This window comes from Camelus bactrianus, chromosome 1 (assembly GCF_048773025.1).
Source record: "Camelus bactrianus isolate YW-2024 breed Bactrian camel chromosome 1, ASM4877302v1, whole genome shotgun sequence".
NCBI lineage: Eukaryota > Metazoa > Chordata > Mammalia > Artiodactyla > Camelidae > Camelus > Camelus bactrianus.
Genome location: NC_133539.1, coordinates 10,925,853 through 10,951,651, shown reverse-complemented (window position 1 = coordinate 10,951,651; position 25,799 = coordinate 10,925,853). Strand labels below are relative to the sequence as shown.

Here is a 25,799-nt window from a genome sequence, read left to right as displayed (position 1 = left end):
TTGTGTCCAGAAAACCCAGAGATGGTTCTTTGGTGCGTTTCAAGGCTAGCTTGCCTTCTGCAGCCACGAAGAAGTCTTCAGTTCCTCAAAGCCAAGGGCATGGCAACCCAGGCGCTGTTGTACATCTCCACACTTTCTCATCCAGGAGGGTTTTATTCAGGCTCCCCCTGCCTGCACCTTCCTCTTTGGAACTTGCCTGTGTCTTTGGCCCTTTTGTCCTCCTCATTTCAAGCTCAAATACTTGCCATCATTAAAGTCAACCTAAAATATCCCTCTGGATGGAGAGGTGTTCAGACTTGAAGTCGGTTGTTCGCTTGCAGTGCGAAGATGCATTTGCAACACCTCTCAATTATTTCACGACTTCAGCCAAACAGTCCTTTTGGCTGAAGGGGTGGGGGGAGCAATTTGATTTGAATTTTTAAAGGGGAGAGAGCGAAAGTGTTGAAAACCGTGCATAGATCTGCTTTCCTTTGGCTCCTCCCACTGTCTCCCCCTACTTTCCACCTCCTCAGTTTCTGCTTCTGTTTCTCCGGTGCCCTCTCTAGCTGCACCCTCTCCAGACCTCTGCACCCACAGACAGCACATATACCTGCAGTACTTCTGTGCAATGTCGTGTCCACCTCTCTGTGCTGCATGTTATACACTCTCTAAAGAGACCTGCTCAGAGATGGTTCTTTTTTTAACTTTTTTTTTTTTTAACAGAGATACTGAGGATTGAACCCAGGACGTCGTGCTTGCTAAGCACGCGCTCTACCCCTGAGCTATACCCGCCCCTTGCAAGATGGTTCTAAGAGTGCTAATTACATGGATGAATCGTGTCCGCAGTTTTGGTGCAACTTCACTCACCCCTCTTTGCCGAATGTTATAACCTTATCAGGTCACATTTGAAGCGTCTATGGTCATGGGACTGGGCAGCATTGTAGGCCCACACTTAGCAGAAGGCGAATCAAATGGATTCTTCTGAAATGATAACCACCAGCACTGCTCAGAGGCCACCAGCCCGGAGGACAGCCCCCCACTGTCAGAGCTTGCCTTCTTGGGTCACCCTTCTTTCAAACAGGTTGCAACTCTAATTAAAATATTTCTTTCCTTCTGCCAAATACGGAGAAAATATAGTATTGTTTCCAAAAGAGCAAGCAGGGGCACCAGCAGGAATGGGTGTGCAGTATTTGTACAGTTTCGTGACTCAGTACATCTGAATCTCCAAGCATTTTAAGAGCTTTGTCCAAAAAAAAAAAAAAAAAAAGGTCTATTGTGTGGCTCTTGGCACTGAAGAAAATAGCAGGCCTGTCAGAACTCTGTTTCAGATTTAATTTTAAAGTGGGTGATGTAAGAATGCTGCCCAATGAAGGGGGCTTGGCTGCTTTTTCTCATTTCTGCCCATTTTGGTATGAGAGTAACTTGAGTTTTCAGAATCTGTTCACAGGAAGAAATCAGAGCATCTTTCCTTGACACCTTTTTTTAATGAAAAGGCATCATGTCCCTAAGCAAAGTACAGTATGTCTTTAAAATGAATATGACTTCCTGCAGTAAAAGTAAAAACATTTTTCTACTATTGATATATATTTATGCACACATATGTATATAGTATATTTGATTATTTGACCATCTCTCTATGTGTGTATATATATATGTATAGAGCATCTTCTTGCAAGATCTTTTTTTAATATACTTTTGAAAATGTAGCCTAGAGACATTATTGATTTTCCCAAATGCTTCATGCATTTGGCATTTACTTCTGGGTATAGACGTTATAAAAATAAGCAGAAAAAACTTTTTATGAAGATGCTCTTTCCTAGGTGTTTTCTTCCCAGGATATTAAACCATGAACAGAGATTTTTCTCATCACCTATGTAGTTTAATGCAGAGTACACACTTATACTCTATGCCTCTGTGTTAATAAAGATTATATACTGTGTTTTACAAACAAGAACCGAAGCACCGTGTTTAGCCCTTGGGTTCAGCTAAACTGTGAGTAGAATGTAAGCTTCTGGGCCGGGGAAATTTCTCACAGTGTTGCCAAGCACCAGTCCACATTATGGGAGTGACTTTCTGCCCAAACCAGTCTTTTGGGCCCTACATCCAACACCACTGGTCCTCGGCAAAATAACCTCTATTTCCTTCTTCCTGGTTTCTAGAAAACTCCCTTAAAGTCCTGGACAGTCACTGAATTTAAGGTGTTGTTTTTTTTTAAAATAATGGGAAACTTAACATGGAGACCTCGTTACAACATAGATTGCACCAGGCTGGGGTCCAAAATAAAATCAGACCATGGTCAAGATCGGTCTCTGGAAACAGAACACAGATAAACCCATCTTGACTCTCCATGGCCCCAGGTTGTTGTGAGGAAGGCCTGACCAAAGGGAATGGCTTAGTTATTTCCTACTGTCACACACACACACGTGAGGGGCCTTTCATCCTTAGGAGGCAGTCACACAGTGACGTGCAAGTCAAATCCAGACTACAGACTTCATGGACGCTTCTGGAACCTTCTGGAATGTGACTTGCTGCTGCCGTAGCATCTTTGATGAGCGTCTACTCTGCACCATTTATCCTCATTACCCACTTACGTATTCTCTTCCCATGGCAAAGTACATTATTAGGTGGAGTATATGCAGTCTGACTTACTTAGAGTTTTATTTTAAGAATATCAGACATTTGTGATTGTTTCACCAATTGGGTTAAAATTGCAGTGCCAAGTGTTAGGCTGTGAATTAATATAGTTATTATGATTATTACTCCAGCAAGCTGCAAGGAAGGGACATTACCTGACCGTATCTGCACTTCCCTGGGCTGTAGGGGAAGAGTGAGTTTGCTGGAATCACAGAAGCCTGAGAACCACAGGGGAGAGGGTTAAGCATTTCTCACGGCAGGGCATTCGGGGCCCAGGGCTGATGTCTTTGCATGCTAAATCCTTCCTTGATTGGATTTTAATAAAATTATCACCAGGGAATTAAGTCACAAAAGGACAATATGCAGACTTTAGAACAGAGCTGTCCAATGGAATTATGATGTAATCCACAGAAGCTATATTAAATATTCCAGTAGCTGCATTAGAAAAAGTAAAAGAGGTGAAATGGATTCCCATAGAAAATTTTATTTAATCCAATATACCCAAAGTATTAACGTCTCCACATTAATCAGTGTTTTTAAAATTATTGAGCTAGTTTATGTTCTTTTTTCTTATAAGACTTGGAAATCAAGTGTGTATTTTATTTTAATTTTTAGGGGGGCAGAAGGTAATTAGGTTTACTTATTTATTTATTCATTTATTCATTTATTTTTAATGGCGGTACTGGGGATGGAACTTAGGACCTACCCCATGCATGCTAGGCATGCATTCTACCACTGAGCTGTACCCTCCCCACCTAGTGTGTATTTCACACTTACAGCACATCTCAGTTCAAACTGGCCGCATCTCAGGGGCTCAGTAGCCACATGTGGCCTGGGGCCACATTCGGAGCAGCACGGTTTTAGAAGTTGAGCAGGGCATAGAAGTCTTTAGAAGTCTAGACCAGAGCAGAGTTGAGGTCTCAAATCAGGACGGAGCCTCAGGCCTCAGCTCTTGGTGGGGGCACCTTCCTCCCACAGAGCCCTCATCAGGCCTGCTTCATGAAGAGGCCAGTAGCAGCTGCCCCATTTTACCCCCACCGCAGGGAGCTTGCCCCTCCTACCCCCCCAGCTTGCTTCTTTGCCGCTTGGAAGAGGACTGATGTCCTCCTGCCTCCTCCAGCCCCTTTCCCAAGAACCCATCTAGACTTTGGTCCTTGGGAAGGGAGAGGGCTGCTGGGTATCACCAAACTGTGACAGAACCTTCCAACAGAACCAGAAATTGGTCAAGCCTTAATCCCTTTCTGCCACCTGACATCACGAGGATTTCAGACTGTCGTCCTGTGCAAACCCACTGCGGGGCATTGGGCTCCGGGGATGCAAGGACCACGCATCCTCCTCCCGGAAAGCCCACTTCACCCGGAGGCCGCTTTTGGTTAACCTCACCCCACAGCAGAGAGAACCTGGGCTGGGCGCCAGTGAGGGGCTTGCCAGGCTGTCTTCCAGATCATTAGACCAAGACCATGGTTGGACCCAGGACTCTGCTCCTGTTTGGAGCCACTCTGCTGCCCTCAGGATCGGTTCTCAAAAGAAGCCGATGTCCCAGGCTCAGAAAGACCCCAGCCCAGAACTCTCCCCTCACCTGACAGTACTATGGGCTGAACTGGCTGTTTATCATTCCTCTGGGCCCATGCTAGAATCACCTTGGGGTGCTTTCAAACGTACCATGGCTGGAGCTCTAGCCCAGGCTACTTGAATCGGAATCTCTGGGCGGGGGCCTGGGCATTGATATTTTTAAATCTCCAGAGGTGATTTTGATGCACACTCAAGGTTGAGACCTGCTGGAAAGCACTGAGCATTTTTTTTATCTGTCTGTATATTTATTAAATATTAAATATTTTCTATTATTTTTCTGGACACAGAAAATTTGTAACACTAATACAAAGACTGCCTTGATACCCATCATCCAGCTTCCCAAATGTTACCACTGTATCACATTTGCCTTGTTCTTTTCTAAGTTACGGGTAAGATGTCCATCCCTTACTCTCAAGCACTTTCATGAGTTTTTTTTTCTTTTTAAATATTTTAATTGAAGTATAGCCAATTTACAATGTTGTGTTAGTTTCTGGTGTACAGCATAGTGATTCAGTTATATATATATATATGTGTGTGTGTGTGTGTGTGTGTGTGTATTCCTTTTCACTATAGGTTATTACAAGATATTGAATATAGTTCCCTGTGCTGTACAGTAGGACTTTGTTGTTTATCTATTTTATATTCTGTATCTTTCTTAAGAGCAAGGACACTCTCTTACATAACCAAAAACAATGATCAAAATCAGGAAATTAACCTGCTACAATACTGTTTTCTAATCTACAGACCTCATCCAGATTTCACCAGTTGTCCCAATAATGTGCTTTAAGAGCAAAAGAAAATCCCAGCTCATGCAGTTTCAGTTGTCACATCTCTTTAGTCTCCTTCCAACCAAGAACGGCTCCCCGGTCTGTATCTTTCATGACACTGGCATTTTTGAAGAGTACGAGGTGGCCGTTTTATAGAATGTCCCTTAGTTTGGATTTGTCTGACGTTTTTTCATGGTTTTATCCTTATGCATTTGTGCAGGACATCATAGTAGTGAAGCTGTGTTCTTCTTGGAGCTTTGCATGGAGAGGAATGGGAAGTCCATCACCCCGTTACTGAGGTGAACTTTGATGTTTGGTGAAGGTGACTTTTAGATGACAGATGCCATCATCAGCCATCCTTGCACAGACTGAGTCATCAGTGTAGTCAGCAGTTTATCTAGCAAAGTTGTCAAGGCCTTGAACTCAGGGGACGCAACTCTTAAAGCAAAAGAAGGGAAAGAAAAAACGGTTCTGGAATGTGGAGCTTTGGCGAGGGGGGCTGGCCCAGGGAAGGCACTGCCAATGTTTGCTCCTGGTGTCGGATGAAATGGCAGGAGAGCATTTGTTCTGGAAAGGGCTTTGGATTTGGGAGAGAGGCAGGGAAGAGAGATTCTGATCCATGGCTTTTCAATCCTCTAAAACAGAGCAACTCTCTTCTAAGCTTTGGTGCACCTCACAGCTCCCTGTCTTTTCCTTGGGGAATGATGGTTTTCAGGTTAGCCTCAGACATACTTCCTGCTAAGATGATGACCAGTTTGACACTCCTGGTAACAGCCTGTTTATTAACTGTAGCTTATCTCCAGATCAGCTGTGGTTCTTACCACTTCAAAGAGCGTTAGAGCTTCAGTTGGTGGAAGGCATCCATTTTGCTTCTGGCTCAGAAGGCCTTCTTACTCCACTGATGAAACCTATTATTTGTTTTGATCAATTAGCAAAACTTGCTATTCCTTCTGTGAGCATGTAGGGAACAGCATATTGGCTAAGGCTGAACAGGGGATGCTGTTCATTTCTGTCCATCTGATGTACCAGGCCTCCTGAGGGCCCCCCAGTGGCTTCTTTCTTGCATGGCTGTCGGTATTTCTGCTCATGGTTGTCTTTGGCTCATTATCAGAATGTGTCATTCCCTCTTCTTTGTTTCCTCTCCTTACTTCATATATTTACCTTCATCTGGGCTGTTGCAGAAATGTCACTTTGTTGTGGAGATTGTGACCACAACAAACTTAGGTTCCCCAAACTCAAGTTGTCCCTCGATTTCTTCCTCATACCTTTGAACCAAACAGCAACTAATGGAGGTAATGATAACAAAGGTGAATGTTTATACACAGCTTACTCTGGGTGTCCCCCCAAAAAAGGTACATTGGAGTCTTTACTTGGTTCCTGTGACTTTCTTTGGAGATAGAGTCTTCACAGAAGTGATCATGTTAAGAAGATGAGGTCATTACAGTGGCCCCTGATCTGATATGACTGGTGTCTGTATAAAAAGGGGAAACTTGAACATGCACGCACAGGGAGAAAGCCATGTGAAGCTTACAGTTATGCCTTCACAACCCGAGGCGCTCCCAGAAGCTGGGGGAGGCCTGGGACACAGCCTTCCCTGGGTCCTGCAGAGGGAGCCTGGTCCTACTGACACCTCGATTTTGGACTTCTGGCCTCCAGGACTGTGAGGCAACACATTTCTACCCTTCTAAGCCATCCAGTTTGTGGTACCTTGTTACAGAAGCCACAGGAAGTTAATGCAGCAGAGTTCTGAGCAGCACACTCATTTAATCTTGACAATAATCCCCTGAGGTATGTGTTGCTCTTATTTTCTTCATTTTGTGGGTGCCTGTCTGAGGCTCAGAGGTCAGGCAGTTTGCTCAAGGTCCCTTGAGCTGATAACACCCCACTTTGCTCAACCCTGTAATACTGACCTCTGGCTGTCATCTTATTTCTTGCCTCTCCTTCACAGCCACCCTGTGCCTAGTCCTTCCTCCTGTCCTCCCTCCCTCTCTACCCCCTCTAAGGGGCCTTCTTTGCTGTCCTGTCCCTTAAAGGTGTGCATTCTCCGGCATCCCTGTCCACAGTTCTTCTCCCCCTGGCCGTGCCCTCAGGTTTCAGCCACCACCTATGTGCTGATGACTTGCCGGCTTCCCTCCTCCAAAGCCCCTCTCCTGACGCTGGACACTGTTGGGACGCCCCACAGGCACTCGGAACAGAATCACAAACCCCGTTTTTGATGCCGCATTTCCCACAAGGACGGCACCACCAGTTTAAAACCCCAGGAGGGATCACTGAGCCTCCCTGTCCCTGTGCCCCTCGTTCCCATCACCCATCCCCACTGATGCTTGGGCTAAATTCCTGTCGTTTCTAACTGGACCCGCTGTCCTTGGCAGGGCCTGGTGAAAAATGAAAATGGGGGCCCCTTGTTCTGAAATCAGGGGCGGAAGGAGCTGTTAAAGGCATTAAAATACCAAGTTCTTGTCATTGTGTTTTTTATTTGCTCTTCAGTGTTGTTCTAAATTTTAAAAAGCAACACTTTAAATTATTAGTATAGATTTTACTGTTCATCTTCATATTAAGCTGTGCCAGTTTTTTTTCATTGAAGTATAGTCGATTTATAATGTTGTGTTAGTTTCTGGTGTGCAGCATGGTGATTCAGTTATACTCACAAATATATATATATTCCTTTCCATATTCTTTTTCATTAGAGGTCACTACAAGATACTGAATATAGTTCCCTGTGCTATACAGTAGAACCTTGTTGTTTATCTGTTTTATATAGAAGTTAGTATCTGCAAATCCCAAACTCCCAGTTTATCCCTCCTTCTGCTTACCCCCCCAGGAACCATACGTTTGTTTTCAATGTCTATGAGTCTGCTTCTGTTTTATAAATAAGTTCATTTATGTCATGTTTTTAGATTCCACATATAAATGATATCATATGGTATTTGTCTTTCTCTTTCTGGCTTAGTTTACTTAGTATGATGATCTCTAGGTCCAATCCATGTTGCTGAAAATGGCATTATTTCATTCTTTTTTATGGCTGATTAGTATTCCATTGTAATACCTACCACATCTTCTTTATCCAGTCATCTGTTGATGGACATTAAGGTTGCTTCCATGTCTTGGCTATTATAAATGATGCTGCTATGAATATTGGGGTGCATGTATCTTTTCAAATTAGAGTTTCCTCTGAATATATGCCCAGGGATTGCTGGATCATATGGTAAGTCTATTTTTAGCTTTTTAAGGGAACTCCATACTGTTTTCCATAATGACTGCACCAAATTACATTCCCACCCACAGTGTAGGAGGGTTCCCTTTTCTCCACACCCTCTCCAGTATTTATCATTTGTTATGCTATGCTGGTTTTAAATATGCAAATGTAAGAGCACTGAACGGGTGTGTGGAATGACAGAAATGACACATTATTTTGCATATATACTGCTGCCATGCTCTACCTTGGCTTACTGATGTGTGAGGAAGGAAAAGAAGCTTTGTCTATCTTTCCCTTTCCTTCTGTTTCATCATTTTCAGCATAAGTACCTGGTTACTGCAGGGATGTAACACGAGTAAGGAAAGATATGATGGGTTTCTAGGTTGTTCCTATTTCTTTTGATGCCCTTGCCATCTTTCCTCATTCAAAGCTCATTCCTGGTCTGACGGAGAGTGTGGTCCCGGTGCCGTCAGCATCTCTGCTTACCCAGTTGGAGATGTAGCGTGCTTTCCCGATGCTCACTTTGAGTTTTGCTGAGGTTTGCACTCCCGCCAGAATCCTACGCTCAGGGCATCTCAAACGCAACATGGCAAAGTGGTGGCCAGGAACCGCAGGGACTCACATTGTTGGTGTCTCCTCTGCCCACGCACCTGCCCCACTGTCGCACTGGGCTTCGTTTATAAGACACAAGTTCAAAGATTAAATTGCTAAGAATTTCAAGATGGTCACAGCAGAGTGTTAAAGCGAGAGCCAGACCCTCCTGAGCACGGGGGTGGCTGTGCGCAACAGCACAGGAAGTGCACCCATGACGTCGCCTCTGACCTCCATCCCTGCCTCTCCATCCCCCCGCTGCCGCTTTGCTCAGGCCTTCTTCCTTGGCCCCCTGCAGGACTGTGACCACCCTAACTTTTTCATGGGTCCCTCCCGTCCAGCCAACACAGGCAGCCAGATTCAGGATTTCTTGGAATCGCAAATCTGACCAGCATCGCATGGCTGTTTTCAAGCCTCCAGTCGCTCCCATCTGACTTAAGGTTAAATTCAAACTCCATAGGAAGACACGGCTACCTTCTCCAGCCTTTGCTCCTGACTTCACACCCGCTACCCCAGCTGTGCCAAATGTCCAGAAGCTCCCTTTGAGCCTTTGCTCCTCTGCCCCTGCTGCACGAGCCTCAGTTGCACCTGGTTGCCCCCTGCTCATTCTTCAGGCGTCCCTTCCCACCCGGAAGCCCTCCAGGCCTCCCCCTCAGATGCGTCAGGTGTTTCTTGTCATTGTCCCCTACCCACCAGACACCCCCCGTGCTTCCTCTGCCATAGGATTTAAAATCACTCTAAGCATACTGTTGTGACAAAGTGTAGAGAGGGAAGTCGCAAGCAGGTCCTCTTTTATTCGGTGTCCTGGGCTCAGGCATAGTGAGGAGCCTTGAAATTGGAGTTGGAACTTAGGCCCAGAGTCGGAGCCAGGACTCGCCCCGGTCCCATCACTAGTGGGTCGTGGGGTCTTTTGTGCCATTGAAAGTAGAATACTTCCCTGACGTCCCAGAGAGCTGCCATGAGGATACTCATGAGCTAAAGATGGCAAGGCTTTTAGTAAGGCTCAAAAAATTTTATAAAAAGAGGAGGAATGAATAATCATCTATTTTTTAAAAATCAAAGACAGAGTTCTTTCACATGGAGACTTGATCTGAAGGCAGTCCTGAAAGCAGTTCTGCATGTTTGAATTCTATATAAAAGCTCTCACTCATGTGGCTGGATAAATCCCACTCTATCCCTAATTCGTAAGTACACTGGATCCTCATGATTCCAGGTGGTATGTTCTACAAAGTCCCTGCTGTACGGCACTGAGTTAGCAAATACTGAGCCATTGCTCCTAGGGGAATATACAACCTTGTTTTATGCATGTTTCTGCTTTGAGACCCCTTGTTTAATATGTACTGTTGATTCATTACATAGAACTCGTGGCCAACAACACTGTGATTCATGCCTGGATGAAACCTCTCTAACACACGTATTTTCTCCATAAGGCCCATCCCTTCTTGTGCTTAGGAACACGAGACAGTGCTGCACCCCCAAGCTTGGGGATCACCATGAAAATGTGAACCACAGGGCACTTGACAGACCATGAAAAGGACACTTGTTCACGGTATGAGGGTTGAAACCAGAAGGCAGAGTGTCGACTGGTTCCACTTCAGCAGAAACCATGCACGTTGGGTGACTCCAATTTTCCTGGGAATGGGTGGGAAAGACCCAGGAGAATTGACTTTGGGGTTACAAATAACTGTTAGTGAGTAGGTGGGTTTGCAAACACGGAGTCTGTGAATCATGAGGATTAGCTGTATCAACCAATGAGCCAGGGTCAAATTTTCCTCCACTTCACCATCCAGAAGATAGATGGCCAGGAGCCAACCGGTAGAAAGAGACTCCAGCATGGTGGTGATGAGAGTAGACATAAGGGGATGTAATCACTCAACTGTCACCCAAATGGATGTATATTAAAGAAAGCAGCAGACTCAGAATAGCAGGTGTAAGATGAGGGCCGTCAGAAGTAACAGGTGTTGGCAAAGGAAGGATACAGCAGAGTAAATACAGACCTCAGAGGAGAAGGAAGAGAATGTGGGTCCCCGGGGCCATTGAGTGATGCTCAGCCCACTGGAGAAGGTTTACACCAGGCCGCGGGGGTGAGTGTGCCAGGGGCTCAATTAAGGTTGAATGTAAAGACTGAGGCCAGGCCAGCCTGATTACCGTGCAGGTGCCCGTATTTCTTTACGTTTGCCAGCCTCCCGTTTCTGTGAAATACAAAGGAAGAAATGCTGTTACTTCCCCTAATTCTAAGGTGAAACCAAAGAAGGGAGATGCAAAATGACCTGCCCAAATCCTCTGTTAAACCAGCGAGGAGGCTGTAATAGATACAGTCGGTCACCGTGTTCCCTAAGCACAGCCTTCTGGATATGAGGTTTATATCTGTTGCAAGTTTTAGGAACTTCCCTGCCCTGGTTTTGTTCACTGCTTAGGGAACAAAGCATGTTCAGTCAAAACTCCAGCAAATCTCTCCTGCCCCTAAATCCAATTTTTTTAACCTTCCAAATAGGTTTTTTTTTGTTTTTTTTTTTAGGTTTATAATGCTGCCGGCCAGCCATCATCTTTAAAGTTAAAAGAAAATGTTTTATTATTATGAGCAGTGAAATCACACTATAATTTTCCAATTAACTGAATAAGCTCAAAATGCATGCCCTGAAGTCTTTACTTCTACCCTGAGCGTATCACAGCTACCTTGATCATCCTACACATCCTGAGAGCGGGCCGACGTGAAATGAAACAGCCTGGCATTGAAAGACTCTTGCAGGGGCTGGTCGCGGAGACAGCACGTGTCCGCCCCCGCATCCATCTGTTGGGCTGTGTTGGACCCTCTGGTTGGGCGGCTTCCCTGAGTGTTTCTGAAGGCCTTTTGTTGTCCATGGGGATAGAGCCACTAATTTGGCCAATTCCAAGTAGAAAAGATCAAGTGTAGATTTCATATCTGAGTTTTAAGTGCTGGTAAGAAGTTGCATTAAGTTACCACATGCCCCTCGAGCCCGCCTTCATCGCCAAGTGTGCTCTGCAGTTTGGGGGTTACTCTGCACCCCAAAGAAAAGAAAAAGTATTCCGTGTAAATGCTTTGGGCAAGTGGGGATTGATCCAGTTACTTTTAAACTAACCTAATCCAGATGGTGTTCGCTGAATAACTTTCTGGGGTGGGTACCTGGTTACCGAATAAGGTGTTCATTTTTAGAGGATGTGAAATCTTTGGCTGAAAAGACACAAAGGAACTTCTACTAGACCGTCCAAAATAGTGAGTGTAATCACATGATTGTAATTCAGGTCCAACGTAGTGCATTTATAGTAATTTTTAGGGGGGAGGGTATAGCTCAAGTGATAGAGTGCATGCTTAGCATACACGAGGTCCTAGGTTCAATCCCCAGTACCTCCTCTGTAAATAAATCAATAATAATTTTTAATCAGTTGATTCATATCTTTCTCTTTCTGTCTATATTCGTATATAGATATTCATCTGTGTATGGTATACATACACACATATACGCCTTACAATACTGTGTTGTGAATAGGGCAGTAATTCCTCCCTGTGGGCTCTTTAAATGTCACTCCAACAGAGCCATGGAAATTACACTCAGAGAGGCATGTGAAATTGAAGGATCGATTACACTCACAGGTCCTACAGGAGGAAGACATGGCACTCCACGCCAGGGACCAGATGGCACAGGCCCCCAGGGATCAGAAATTTGTAGATTTAGAAGTAACGTATCAGAAGCCAGGAAACTGATCCAGATTAGCACTCCGCTGGTTCTTCTCGGGAGGTGTTGTGCTCATTTCTGTAAAAAACGCTTCCATGGTACCCTCAAACTTGGGGACAAATGATTAATGGTATAGTCCCCATCGTGAAGATGAGCCGGTCCTTGGGGTAGTTTCATAGAATGTGAAGGCAAGCATCATATTCTCTTTTTCCAGATGTCTTAGTCTTAAATCCAAAGCAAGGCTCAGCTGGGAAGCAGTGGATTTGGGGCTGCTTGTCCTTGCCTGTTTGGGGGCTCCCTTTTCCATAGAACTTGGACTCCCAATCTCTTTTCCTCCTGGTCCTCCCATACTGTCCTAGGGATGAAATCGATGAGCCCACCTGCTGTGTAAGATGCCCTACCAACGCTATTTCTTATCACCTGGACACCAACCCTGTAAAGTTGGTGTAAGTGAGAAAACTGTAATCTAAAGCAGTTATGTTTAACATGCCCGAATAAGCATCTGAGCTGAGGGGTTTCAAAGCCCAAATTCCCTCCATCATAGCCTGTGGCCCCCTCTCTGTGCTTGGGACGTCTTACCCAGCGCAGAACTCTTTGGAGCATCACACCAGTCTGCCCACAGCCCCGTCCCCTCTCCCACACACACCAGCACGTGGAAACTTGCCTGCCTGTGAGCATTCCATAAAAGCCCACTTCATCTCTGCTTTCCACTTGTGCTAATGCAGTTTTTAAAAGTCAGTGGCATAATGAAGAATGGGGACTCATAGGCTAATTAATGAGACTTCTTATACCTTTTGTCTTCTTAGTAATTTAACTCCCTTCAGTTGTAGCCTTTCAGTAGCAAGGTCAAAGAAATGAGTCCCCCAGGGAGAACTGAAGGTCATGTGGAACGGTGTCAACACCCACCGCAAACCAGTGAGATGTGTTTGGTGAAAGTTTTTGGATCTCCTCAAAGACCTACTGGCTTCTGACTTAACACAAGTACCAGCTGACAGAATGCTGGAGTGTTAGTCGGGGGAGGCCAGCTGCTGAAACCAGCAACTCCCAGACCTCGGAGGAATAATGGGGATAGAACATTACTTCTTGTTCGTGCCCTGGTCCAGTGGGCTTGGACGAGGTGGGAGGCTGTGCTCTGTGTCGTCATTCAGGGACCCAGGGTCCTTCCATATCATGCTTCCCCCATTTTCTAGGACCTCGGAGTCTGTCCTTGTCCTTCTGTCTTCCATGTGTGACAGCAGATGAAGAGAGAAAGGGCATAGAGAGTAACACGGGGGTCTCGAGGGCCAGACCTGCAGGTGGCCAAACATCACTTCTGCCCTCTTTCCATCGGCCAGCACTTTCCACTGGTCCCCATATTGTAAGGAAGCCGGGAAAGCTTGCTCCTCCCGTGTTCTTAGCAAGAAATGTGTTGTCTCTGCCCCGTTTAGTCTCTCACTTTACCTCTGTCCTCCTCTGGCTTGTTTGGGGACCAGAGTCTGAGCTCATCCCTTAAGAGCAGCACAACCACGTTGCTCGTCCCTGTCCCCATGATTTCCCGCAGACATGGAAGAAACAGTCTGAGGGTTCTGGTTCTCCTCAGAATTAACCTCCAGATTCCATTTTTTTGTGTGCCAAACTGGAGACTAGAGAAGGGACTTAAAGTCTAAATTCACTTTTTGATCTTAACGCTCTTGGGAGCGTGGGGCCCAGTCATGAGCCCTTTATCCACTGTGGGGGCCTTTCCTGTGTCCTGAGAATCCCTGACTCACTGCCCTAAAGCCACGTGGGCTGCACTTCCTCGTGCGTTAGCCAGTTTTCTAAACACACTCACAAACACAAAAGACAGAAATGCCCTTTTCTGGTAAAGAACTTGAAACATGTAGAAACATCTTTGAGTATTTGTGAATAAAAGGGTGTAGTCTCTTATCGAAAGTATGAACCGAGAGGCGGTGCTGCTTTATTTGGAAAAAAAAAAAAAAAAAAAAAAACGGGGTTTGGGGGTAAGGACAATACAGTTGAATTCCATTCTGTTCCCAGAAGTAAGGCTGTGAAATTGGCCGCTGGTGATTAGGGGACTTGAGCGCACGGATGTGGGGCCAGGGGCTGGTGCGCTTGTATCCTGCGCTTGGAGTGACTCAAGCAACATCAGCCCTTGGGAAACTTGGAGTTTAGTGGAGAGTGTCTGGCTTCAGAGGAAGAAGAATTTGCAGCCTATTTGGCCTCTTTTAAATATTAGTAACTTTTAAGACCTCATTTATTTAAAAGAAGGAAAGAGAGAGAGAAGGAAAGAAGGGAAGAAAGGAGGGGAGGGAGGGAGGGAAGGCAAAATTTCCTTTCCCTCCAAGCTCAGCAGTGGCTTCTCTGGACCGTGAGTGTGGCTGCTGGGCCGTGAGCTTGTCTCTGAGGAGACTCTCTGATGACCGATGCTCAGAGCAAAGGAGGCTGACTCGGAGTGTGATTGCATTGCATCAATGAGAGCTCTGAGTAAATTCATGTTCTTCAAGATTTAACGTATTTATTCTCCTAATTAATTTATTTGTTATTAATAATTTATTTATTATTTATTAAGATCTATTCATTTAACAATATAAAAGCAATAGCTTAGTGTTGTGCAGTGGTTTATGGTGGATGGAAGATGCTATATGCCCACACTAGTATTTGACCCTCACAGGAAAACATGAGGACACTAGTTCTGAGAGGTGATGGTCACAGTCACACACCTTAATAACAAGATTATACTGTATAGCACAGGGAAATATATACAAGATCTTGTGGTGGCTCACAGCGAAAAGAAAATGTGACAATGAATATATGGATGTTCATGTATAACTGAAAAATTGTGCTCTACGCTGGAATTTGACACAACATTGTAAAATGACTATAATGCAATAAAAAAAATGTTAAAAAAATTCCAAGTTGAACTCTGATCTCGGAGCCTTTGATGCACTGCTTCCCACTTCTTCCCTCTCCATCACCCACCTTGGGATGAGGATTCTCCAGCCGTCAGGGATTCTGAAATGCCTTCAGAAATCGTCCGAGTTAGTTGCGGCTCTTAGCACTGACTGTGTTTGACGGAACCCAGTGCATGTTCCCTTCAGAATAATGTGCTTAACAATTGCCCTCAGATGCTTCATGCAAAAAAGGGGGTGCTGGGGGGCTGGTCAGATACATGTGTGAGATTCTGTCCACTGCGTCCCTCCCCTCGCCCCAGGGCACAGTGGCACATCTGTGTCTCTGTGAAGAACTGAAGGGCGGGAGTTGTGTTTGCCTGGGTTTAGCCCAAACGTTCCAAGCTTATTTTGCATAGAACCTCCTTTTTGCCCTGCGTAACACCCATTCCTCCCATGGAACACCTTGCCTTCCTCCCTCCCCCATTTTTTGAAAATCCATCATTCTCGTCATTCAGTGATCCCCGGATTGTTTGTGTATAAATGGGTTTTCCTTGTGAATGCGATGGGGTGATGATCCCAGGAATGATTTCCCCGTGTCTTTCTGAAGACAGAGAAGAACTGCCACTCTTAGGGGTTCACGTGCCATGAACTATTCACCTACCTTTAAAAAAAAGGAAACTTAAAAGCCTTTATCTAAACTACTCTAAGACTGGCCCAAACCAAGCCTTTCTGTGGCCCGGGCTGTAGGAGTTTCTGCTGATACACGATGGAGGGTTCACCAGTCCAGAAAGCTTCTTAAGTTAAACAGAAGCTGCTCCAAGGCCTCTGGGTCATGTGGAACTGACGAAAAGTCGACACCCTCCCATCCTTCCCTCTCCCCTGGTTTAAACAAGGATCAACGGAGCATTTCCAGGCCATACCAGACTCTGAGGAGTGATTTCTTAACAGAGTGTACACTTCTGCCTTCTTTCAGGGTGGTAAATATTTGCCCACAAATACACAGTTCAGTTGTGAAAACGCTGGCTGAGAATATTAACACAGTAAATATTTCTGACCGACTCAGCGTGGTGGGGCATTTGCTACAGAGAGAACTGTTAACAAAAAGCTGTGTCTTTAGAAAGGATCTCATTTGAACCAGCCAAGAAACTAAGGTGTGGGGAAGCTGAGTGTTCCGGCCCGAATGTTTGTGTCTACCCCCTTTCCCCCAAATTTATGTATTAAAACTCTAACTAAGAGGTGGGGCCTTTGGGAGATGCTCAAGTCATGAGGGTGGAGCCTTCATGAATGAGATTCATGAATCCCATTAATCTCTTACAAAAGGGACCCTACAGAGTTCCTCTGTCCCTTCTACCATGTGAGGATGCAGTGAGAAGGGGCCAGCGCTGAACCAGGAAGAGGGTTCCCACCACAATGTGGCCATGCTGGTGTCTTGACCTTAGACTTCCAGCCCCCAGACCCGTGAGAAATGGCTTTCTGTTTTTTGTCAGCCACCCTCTCCGTGCTGTTTTGTCACAGCAGTCAGTATGGACTAAGACACCAAGTAATGTGTTGACTCTACCCAACACATTGGAAAGAGGGCATGTGTTCATTGGGGAAGCCGGACAGCACACTGGAAGGGGCTTTAGACTGGGAGCAGGTCATGTGTCATCTGCCCCTTGTTCAAGATTAACCTTGGCAGCAGGCTTTTGCTTCCTCCAGCTCCTACCTGCATCCTGGGAGATGCAGGATCCAGAGCGCATCTTTCCAGCTCCTGGCATCTCACTTCCAATAACCTCCTCCACCCACCTCGTATACCGTCTTCCATGGCCACGTCCACGGACATTCATCACCTGCAACTGCTCCACTTTGAAATCTTTTCAGACAGCTTTTGGGCACAAGCTCTGGGTCTGCAGAGTTCTCTCCAGCTGGCTGGTGTGACTGGCCCCGCTCTGACCTCTGGACCTCAGCAGGACCTCTGTTCCCCCGGGCCTGTCCGTGCTCGTTTCCTTCTCTTTGTTTAGCTTGGAGCCCACAGTCCATCAAATCAAGCTGTTTCTTGCTAATACCTACTTTCAATTTTGTTTGACCTTAACTCACAGGAAGAAATACAATGTACATATGACCCAGGACATTTGCGTATGTATTTATACACACACACACATACATACATGCATAGACCTTTCCCAAACCCAACCCAGTCATAATTATTTAAAAATCTCTCCCTGGGCATCAGTTCTTATGACCATATCCTTATTTCTCTCCTCATCTTCACCAAGTGGTTGCAAGGGCCATCTGTGTAAACTGCTGGTTTCTTACGGCTGCTGTAACAAATTGCCCCACACTTAGTGGCTTGAAACAGCACAGGCTTATTCTCGTACAGTTCTGGAGGTCAGAAGTCTAAAATCAAGGTGTTGGCAGGGCTGCATTCCTTCTGGAGGCTTCAGGGCACAGTCTGTTTCCTTGCCTTTTCCAGTTTCTAGAAACCAGCTACGTTTTTGGCTCATGGCTGCACCATGCCAGCCTCTGGTTCTGTTGCCACATCTCCTTTTTCTGACTTTGACCTTCTCGCCTCCCTCTTATAAGGACCTTTGTCTTTATGTTTGTCCCTCCCAGATCATCCAGGATCATCTCGCCATCTCAAGATCTTAATCATAACTGCAAAGTCCCATTTACAATGTAAAGCCACATATTCACAGGTTCTGCGGCTTGGTACCTGTGGACATTTTAGGAGTGGAGCATTATTCTGTCTGTCACGTGAACCATCTTCAATTTCCTTAACTTCCACTCATCATATAGTTGGGATCATGCAGTATGGAAGCTTTTCATGCTGGCTTCTTTCACTTAGTAATACTATGTGTTTACATGTTTTCTATGTCTGCTGCGGCTTCATAGCTCACTTCGTTTTAGTGCTGAATAATATTCCGTTGTTGGACCTAGGCATAGGTTTTCAAAGAAAGAAGTGGACTGAGTCTGGAGCAGGTTTTACTGCTACAGTACCTTCTTTGTCCTTGTGCAGTGTTAAGGCTGGTATCCTGGGAGGGAGGCTCCCCGCTCTCGCCTCAAAGTACAGAAGGGCTCGAAAGACCTCGAGTCTGTCAATTCTGTGCAGTGAGTTTCTGCCTCCCAAAGATCACTCTCACAAGACGAATATGGTACACAGCAGGGCTCGGGCCACTGCACTGTACTCGTGTTGTGTTCTGATGTAAATGGTCCCACAGAGCTCAAGTTCGTTTACTGGGGATGGAGGACAGACCACATGACAGATGGAGGAAAGAAAGGTGATGGCCCGAACACAGAGGAAGTTTCTCATTCTTGTAATAGTCTGTGGAACAGGCAGCAATTCCCTCCATGAATCCGGGACCCAGCCCCCTTCCATCTTGTGGCTCTACCAGCCCCAGGGCCTTATCATTACCTTCATTTAGCCAGAGTAACACATGGTCTTGTGGACGAACCATAAACATGAAGCTGAAGTCACGGTCCTATAATTAATTTAACATCTCAGTCAGCTGATCATCCTTTATGGTCCTGGTGAGTGATGGGGTGATGGACAAGAAAGTTTTAATGACAAAGATGAAAAGACTCAAGAAAGGGGGTACCAGCCAGAGGAGTTTCCACATGGGTACCGGCTGGGGGGCAGCATCAGGGCCACCCTGAGTTCCCTGGTTTGGCTCATAACAGGATGCTGAAATCCCACAGAGGAGGCTGCAACTCTCACAAATAGTGGCTTTATCAGGACCTACCTGTGTGTCCTGCAAGAGGATGCTGACCTGGGCCCCCAGAGGGTCTCTGCCTGACCTTTCTCAGTGCTTGGTGGGGTTCACCGTATGAATGACGACATTCCAACAAGCAGGACCCTGACTCACTTGCCTGCTGCCTGAGGGCAGTTTTGCTGCTCCAGTTAGATTCTGCTTCTCGAAGTGAAGTTAAATCAGGGTAGCTGATTTCTTGGCCATTCTTATGATGGTTTTTAAGGGCAAGAAAAAAAAAAAAAAAACAAGTTGCAGCGAGAGACCTAAGGTCTGGATGAAGTGTGCTGGGCGGGTGCCCAGTCTCCATCTTCAGATGGGCAAGTGTGGATGGGCACGGCTGCCCACCTACAGCAAAGCATCTCAGTGCCTTTTCTCTGACCGTCAGGGACGCCCAGGGAGCTGGACGGGGTGCCTTTGGCGGAGCATTGCTGTCCAGAGGATTTTGAAACCTAAGCAGGAATAGCTCGAGCACAGCCCATCTGTGTGGGAACTGGGGAGCCGTGACACGGCCTTCCTCCACACCCACTCCTCCCGCTCGGAGGCCGAGGGCTGCCAAGCCCGTCTCCCACACACCTCACCAGAAAGTCCCTGGCTCCCCTCCCAGCCGCCTTGCACTTGACCTCGTGAGGTGTGAGAAGGAGGAAAGGAATCTACATTTCAGATGAACCTTCCTTCCTCCTTTCTGAGCCACGGTCCGGGCCACCGGCGCCTGCCAGGCCATCTGCGTAGCACATCAGAACTCAGGGCCCGCTCAGCTCCCCCCGCCCGCTGGAGCTGCAGGGATCGGGGGCCTGTGTGAGTTTGCGGGGGCTGCTGGAACAAATGCCCACCAGCTCGGGTGACCGAAAACAACAGTAATGTCCTCTCTCACGGTTCTGGAGGCCAGAAGTTAGAGATCAAGGTGTCACCAGGGCCATGCTGTCTCGGAAGGTTCTAAGGAAGAATCTTTCCTTGCCTCTTCCAGCATTTGGTGGCTCCTGGCAGTCCTTGGTGTTCCTGGCTTGTCGGGACATCGCTCTGGTCTTTAAGAGGCAGTCTCCCTCTGCGTCTCTTCTTATCAAGACTCCTGTCATCAAGGATTAAGGGCCTGTCTTACTCCAGTGTGACTTCGTCTTAGCTAATTACATCTGCGATGACCCCATCCTGAGGTTCCAAGTGAACGTGAATTTGGGGGAGACACTGTTCGACCCATAACAGAGCCCTGCCATCCACCCCTTCCCCTCCTTTCATTCTGTGCAAGGTGCCTGCAGGACTGAGGGCAGGGCCAGGAGTGGTTTCCTAAGATAAAATATCACCCCCTTTCTCCAGGGAGGCCTAGTCTAGCTAGTAGGAGATGAGAGAACTCCATCTCCCTCAGGACAGGCATCCACATGCCCCAGGGACTCCCACTCGCAATTTTTTCCTGCTTTATAGAGACACTTTGGGACTTCTTGGCCCCTGACCAGTCCCTTGGCACTTCCTGGAAGGAAAGATCTCTCGGAGCCTTGCAGCGGGCCATCCCAGACTGAGGTTTCCAGCCCAGACGTGAAAACTGGCACCTGCTCCCTCTGCCCCAGCTCCGGGCCTGCCTAGTGTCCTCTCCGGGGAGCAGCAGAGGAAGCTCCGATCCACACCTTCCTCACTGACCAGCCCCTTCCCCGGGGGGAGCCGAGGTCCTCCTGCTCTGAAACCCCTGAAGGAACAGAGCGTTCCCGGGCCTCTTGTAACCCGGCTGAATATTTTCCAGGTTACCTAACCAAGCTCCTGCAAAACCACACGGCCTATGCCTGCGACGGGGACCACCTGAAGCTTCAGTGCCCTCGGCATTCTACGATAAGTGTCCAGTCGGCATTTTATGGGCAAGATTACCAAACGTGTAGCACACAGCCGCCTGCCTCCCAGCGGGAAGACAGCTTAACCTGTGTGGCGCCCACCACGCTGCAGGTATTGCCTTCTGTAGCTGTTTCAAGATGACAAAATGATTTTCTCTCTCCCTCTCTGTCTCTGTCTCTCTCTGTGTATATATTTGTGATTATATAGTTCATTCAAAGCAAACCTAGTCCATGAAAATCCCACTTTCTACGAATCACCAATTTTGCAGGTGAGCTATTCTTTGCTTCTCAAAAGGATTCCTTACCAAACAGGTCTAAATAGAATTCCTACTTATCGGAGAGCTCCCTTAATACACGTGCCAGGTGAATTTTTTCATAGCCATAGTGCTCCCTGCAGGAAAGCAGAGTACAGCCATGTGGGGCGTCAGCCTCCAAGCCTGTATCTCTCGTCAGCACCCCAGGAGTGAGACAAGGCTGCGGATGCTTTAGTGGAAACCACAAGGCAGACATCGGAGGTCACATCAAATTCTTAGACAATGCACTCAGGGAAGCCAAACATCGATAATTATCTTTTTTGGGTTTTTTTGTTTTGTTTATTTATGCTTTGCTTCTCCAGTTGTAGGTAATCTCATTTGGGAAACTTTGGGCAGTCTCTGCCTTCTGGATGGTACCAGGAATTAGAGGTGGGGGGTTGACTCATTCTTTTTTTTGGTTGGTGATAGGGAAATATTTTGTCTATGAGGAGGTCAAAACTAATACAAAAGTGATGATGTTAGACTACTGTGGCTTTTAGTTATCCAAGCAAACTCTACTCTGCTGTCCCCAGCCCCTCAACATTGATAAGTCATTGGCCCAGATTACGGAGTCACTTGGCTTTCGATTTTTTTTAATGCCTACAAATTTCCATATGAATCCGCTGAAGTCAGGGTGGTTAGAGCAGGTAGCAACTGGATGTCAGCTTGATATTGTCAGTTGTGGGAAGTGTGGGTGAAGGTAAACCCCTCGGAGGACTGAGGAGAAATGGACTTCGCTTTAACGCTATGCAGCGCTCCCTGAGACCCGCGGCGGAGAAGCAAACGTAATGTGGTAATGGAAGGAGTTTTCTATTTGTGTAGTACGTCTTGCTTCCCTTCCAAGCACTGTAGCATCTCGGTAGTCATCTGATTGGTAAAGATAACTGAGGAGCCAAAAGGGATGTGCTTGAATGAATCCCCTGGTTCCTACACCCTGAGGAGAGACAACATGTCTTCTGGAGGCGAGCAGTGACTTTCCTTATGTGCCCAATCCTTCCCTGTATCCCCAAAATGCCCACTTCCTCACCCCAGCAGTCCTGCCCACCCGTCCCTGGCGCCTAGGCTGTCTGCTGCCCTCCTCGGTGCATAAAAAGAACGTTGGCAAGAGCCTCCAGGGCGGAAGTTCACACTTCCACCTGCTTTGTGCAAGTACGAGCTCCTGGCACCCTGCAGTTCCAAAGTCTGGGCACCAACCTCGTCCTTCAATAGGGCGCCTGCCTCTGCCAGGCAGCCCCCGGGACGAGGATGTTCCCGTCACCAGGCAGACAAGTCAGCGTTTGTGAACACAATTCTGATGTTGTTCGGAGGCTTTGTTTGCCAGAAACCTCCCTGTGTGCTGCCCTTTCATCCAGAGATCAAAGGATCTTTTACTTTGTGTCTTTTAAGCGCGTTTGGGAGCTGAGGCAAGGTGCCTCCTCAGAGAGCTGTTGCGTCACGTGGGCGAGAACAGGTTGACATCGCACAGGAGGACCTCCCCTGATCTAGCCTGTGACTAAACGGCCGCGGGAAGTGGCCTGTGTGCATTTTTCAGCTGTCATCCTGTTTGGAAGCCGCCCTGCCTCGGGTCCCATTCTGTGGTTGTAACCCAAGGAGCCATCCCAGGGCTCACCCTCAGCCACGAGGATGTGCACCGTCATCTAGGGATGCTCAGGGTTTCCCCGGACACTGACCCTGGTTTCATACACATCTGTGGGGCCCTTGAGGTGACACGTGAGTCCAGGTAGGACCAGCGTCCTTTACAGAGATATTCCCTGAGCTGCTGTGAGAACTTGGCGACTCAGACAGGTTGGTGACTCTGTGCTAAATTCAGTCCAACAGTCATCAGTAGATTCTTGGGAACACGTGTACTGTTTTTGATGTCCTTTCTACCAGAACCAAGTGAAGAAACTCTGTGTTTGTCACGGGCAGGGCCTGGTCCGATTGGGAGCTGGGAGGGCAGCACTGGGACGCTGGGCCTGTCTGCGACCCCGCGTTGAGGCTCCACACGCTTCCGCAGAGCAGGGGAGGTCGGCCTGGAGAAGGTCAGGGGAGACGCAGGGAAAGCTTCTAAGTCAAGTGGGTGCCGCGCCCTTGAGGTTGGCGAGGGTGGGAAACAGCATTTTTAGTTTTCCCTTGTTGACCTGGGTTTGGGTCTGGGCTTCCGAGGCGTCCCCGGAAAGCTGAGTGTCCCTGCGGCCGGCGTGGGGCCGTCTCTAAGGCTGAGGAGCTGCAGTGAAGGTCCGCATCCCCAGAGCGCCCTCTCAGCTTTACAGCCAGGGTACCCTCCCAGGCGGGAGCCCCCACATCGCTTCCAGTCCACACTCTGCGGTGCCCTGATCTTGCCTCCGTCCCCAGCAGCCTCCAAATCAGTTTGCCAGAACCATCAGCAGGAGTGCCAGGCGAGGCGCACGGGAGGCTGCTTTTCTGACAGCCTGGCGCTGTTGGAGCAGACGTGTCCCTTTGGGAGAGGTGGGGCACCAACCCCACCAGCCACGTGTGTGCGCTTCTGTCTGAGACGCAGCTCGTCCCGCTCAGAGGTTTTCTGTGTGAGCCCCCCGCCAGGCGGGCAGGTGCCCCTCCCTCCTCAGGGCGCGGAGCAGCCCAGGTGCGGGGTCTCGCAGACACTGCGTGTGGTTTTCAAGCCTGTCCCTTTTCTACCCCCTCATTTTAGAAGGTGCTGGACGAATGCCAGAACCAGCGGGCCTGCCACCTCTTGGTCAATAGCCGTGTTTTTGGACCTGACCTTTGTCCAGGAAGCAGTAAATACCTCCTGGTCTCCTTTAAATGCCAACCTAGTAAGTAACTTCCGAGGGGGACAACGGGGGAGGGTGTGGTGTGGGCGCCCCGTTTCATTCACACCTTGGACCAAAATTCTCTGCTAGTTGGCATTCGTTTAACTTTGCAGCTCTTGTTAATAGGAATGTTGGGGCTCATCCCATTTGGCCTTTTAGTTCGTGTGTTTTTCTGTGTGTGTGCACGCTTACCTGTGTATGTTCTTGCAAATCCCTGAATTTCTAAAAATTCTCCCTAATATGTAAAACTCAGTTGTACTGATGCCAAAGATGTCGGGGCATCCGGGTGGCAGGAGACTGCAGCTGCTCGTCCCCAATGTGAGGACCCCGTCCTCCTTTTGAGGAAGGCGTGTTGTGAGGGTCCCCGCCAGCTGAAGGGCAACTTGCTCCTCCAAGGGGGCCGGTGGCACAGCTCCCAGCCCAGCTCACGGTTCCAGATCTTTACAGACCAGCCCCTTCCCACTTTTGTCTTTGTTGGGGGCTCCTGAAACAGCGTCCTTTCCCAAGGAGAAAGAAAGAGGAAGAAAGAGGAAGAGGAATTGGCGGGAGCAACCTCTTCTGTCTGATTCTTGCACTTTTGTTCACTGACTTTCGCCATTTCTAACACATATGGGTTTTGTAGTTAACCCACTGCAGGCCAGAAATAGCTGCTCTTCAGTGAGTAGGTCACACCTCCAGGCATGGAGGGTCAGCCTGAGACAAGCCGTAGGTAATCACAGTTTCCAAGTAATACTTGAAAAACTTATTGAGAAGACAGCAACAACATTTAGCCAAACATAAAGGATGATATTTTAAAAATTCTGCACTGCCACTCCAATGTAATGGTCCTCGTTTTTGTTTTTTTGTTGTTGTTGTTTTTTGTTTTTTTGCATTATGTTCTCTGTTGGTTTCTGCTTCGGCAGCCCAGCATCTCCCGAGACCCTGGGTGGCCTGGGTTCCCGCGGTGGGTGAGGCATCAGCCACGCTCATGCAATGGTCTCGGGCACACCGCTGTGGAGAAAACCCTGGATCCTTTAGGAAAACATCCAGGCTTCTGTCTCAAACCCTTTCCTCGCTAGGGCCCAGATACCTCAGACCCACGCGGTGGCTCAGCTCCCATGTTGTGCATTCAGACACACTCAGACTCACTCATATTCAGACGTACACCCTCATACACCTATCACACAATCAGTGCACATGCACAGACACTCAAACATGCACACTGTCATACCTGTATACACTGTTACACACAGATGCACTGTCACACACGTAGTCACACGCATAGTCACACATACACACACTTGCAAGTTCACACAATCTCAGACTCCCACAAGCTGGCCCAAACTTTGCAGAGCAGCCTAACTCCCTCCCCTCCCCTCTAGGAATTCTCACTAAGTCCTGCTCCCCTCAGTAGACTCAGGAAAATCACTTCCAGATGCCCATGTTCTTAGTGGCATCCTTCCACTGCTGACTCTTAAAAGTGACCACACCCTGCCCTGCCTTTGGCCACGCCCTTGGCCACGCCCTTGACTGCCTTAGCTTTGCCTTCTTTTTCTCTTCCACCTGTTTATTGGGATATTCTCTCATGCTTTCTATGTGTTGGAAACCGTTCACAATAAAAAATTAAGCAAGACCAGCCTCTTGAAGAAGTGAAAGGCCTTTGTGAATTAGCAGAACCCCAGATAAGCCAGTGCTGGGACACAGCCTTGTTTGTACGGCGGGCAGTTAGGTCTGTTTGCTAATCTCATCGTAGCAAACACTTATTAAGCACCTGCTATGCACAGGGGTGGCCAGGTGTTGGCTCTGAAGAGAACTCGCATCTCGCAAAGGATTCCTGGATGGTGGTTCTGTCTTGGGTGGTTTCCAATGTCCTTTCATCCAGTTAGCATTTACTCAAAGCTTCACATAGCTGG

General features: G+C 47.5%; 1 protein-coding gene across 7 annotated transcripts in view; it reads left to right on the top strand.

Annotated features, from left to right (window-relative positions):
• The window catches only part of EVA1C (eva-1 homolog C), an 80,380-nt gene that overhangs the window by 11,308 nt on the left and 43,273 nt on the right, over positions 1 to 25,799 (top strand). For all 7 annotated transcript variants that reach the window (XM_074360645.1, XM_045517834.2, XM_010956591.3 and 4 more), the window contains exons 2-3: positions 20,759 to 20,955; positions 23,787 to 23,910. In XM_074360645.1, the coding sequence (XP_074216746.1) occupies positions 20,759 to 20,955; positions 23,787 to 23,910 (321 nt within the window). The remainder of the gene's footprint in view (positions 1 to 20,758; positions 20,956 to 23,786; positions 23,911 to 25,799) is intronic.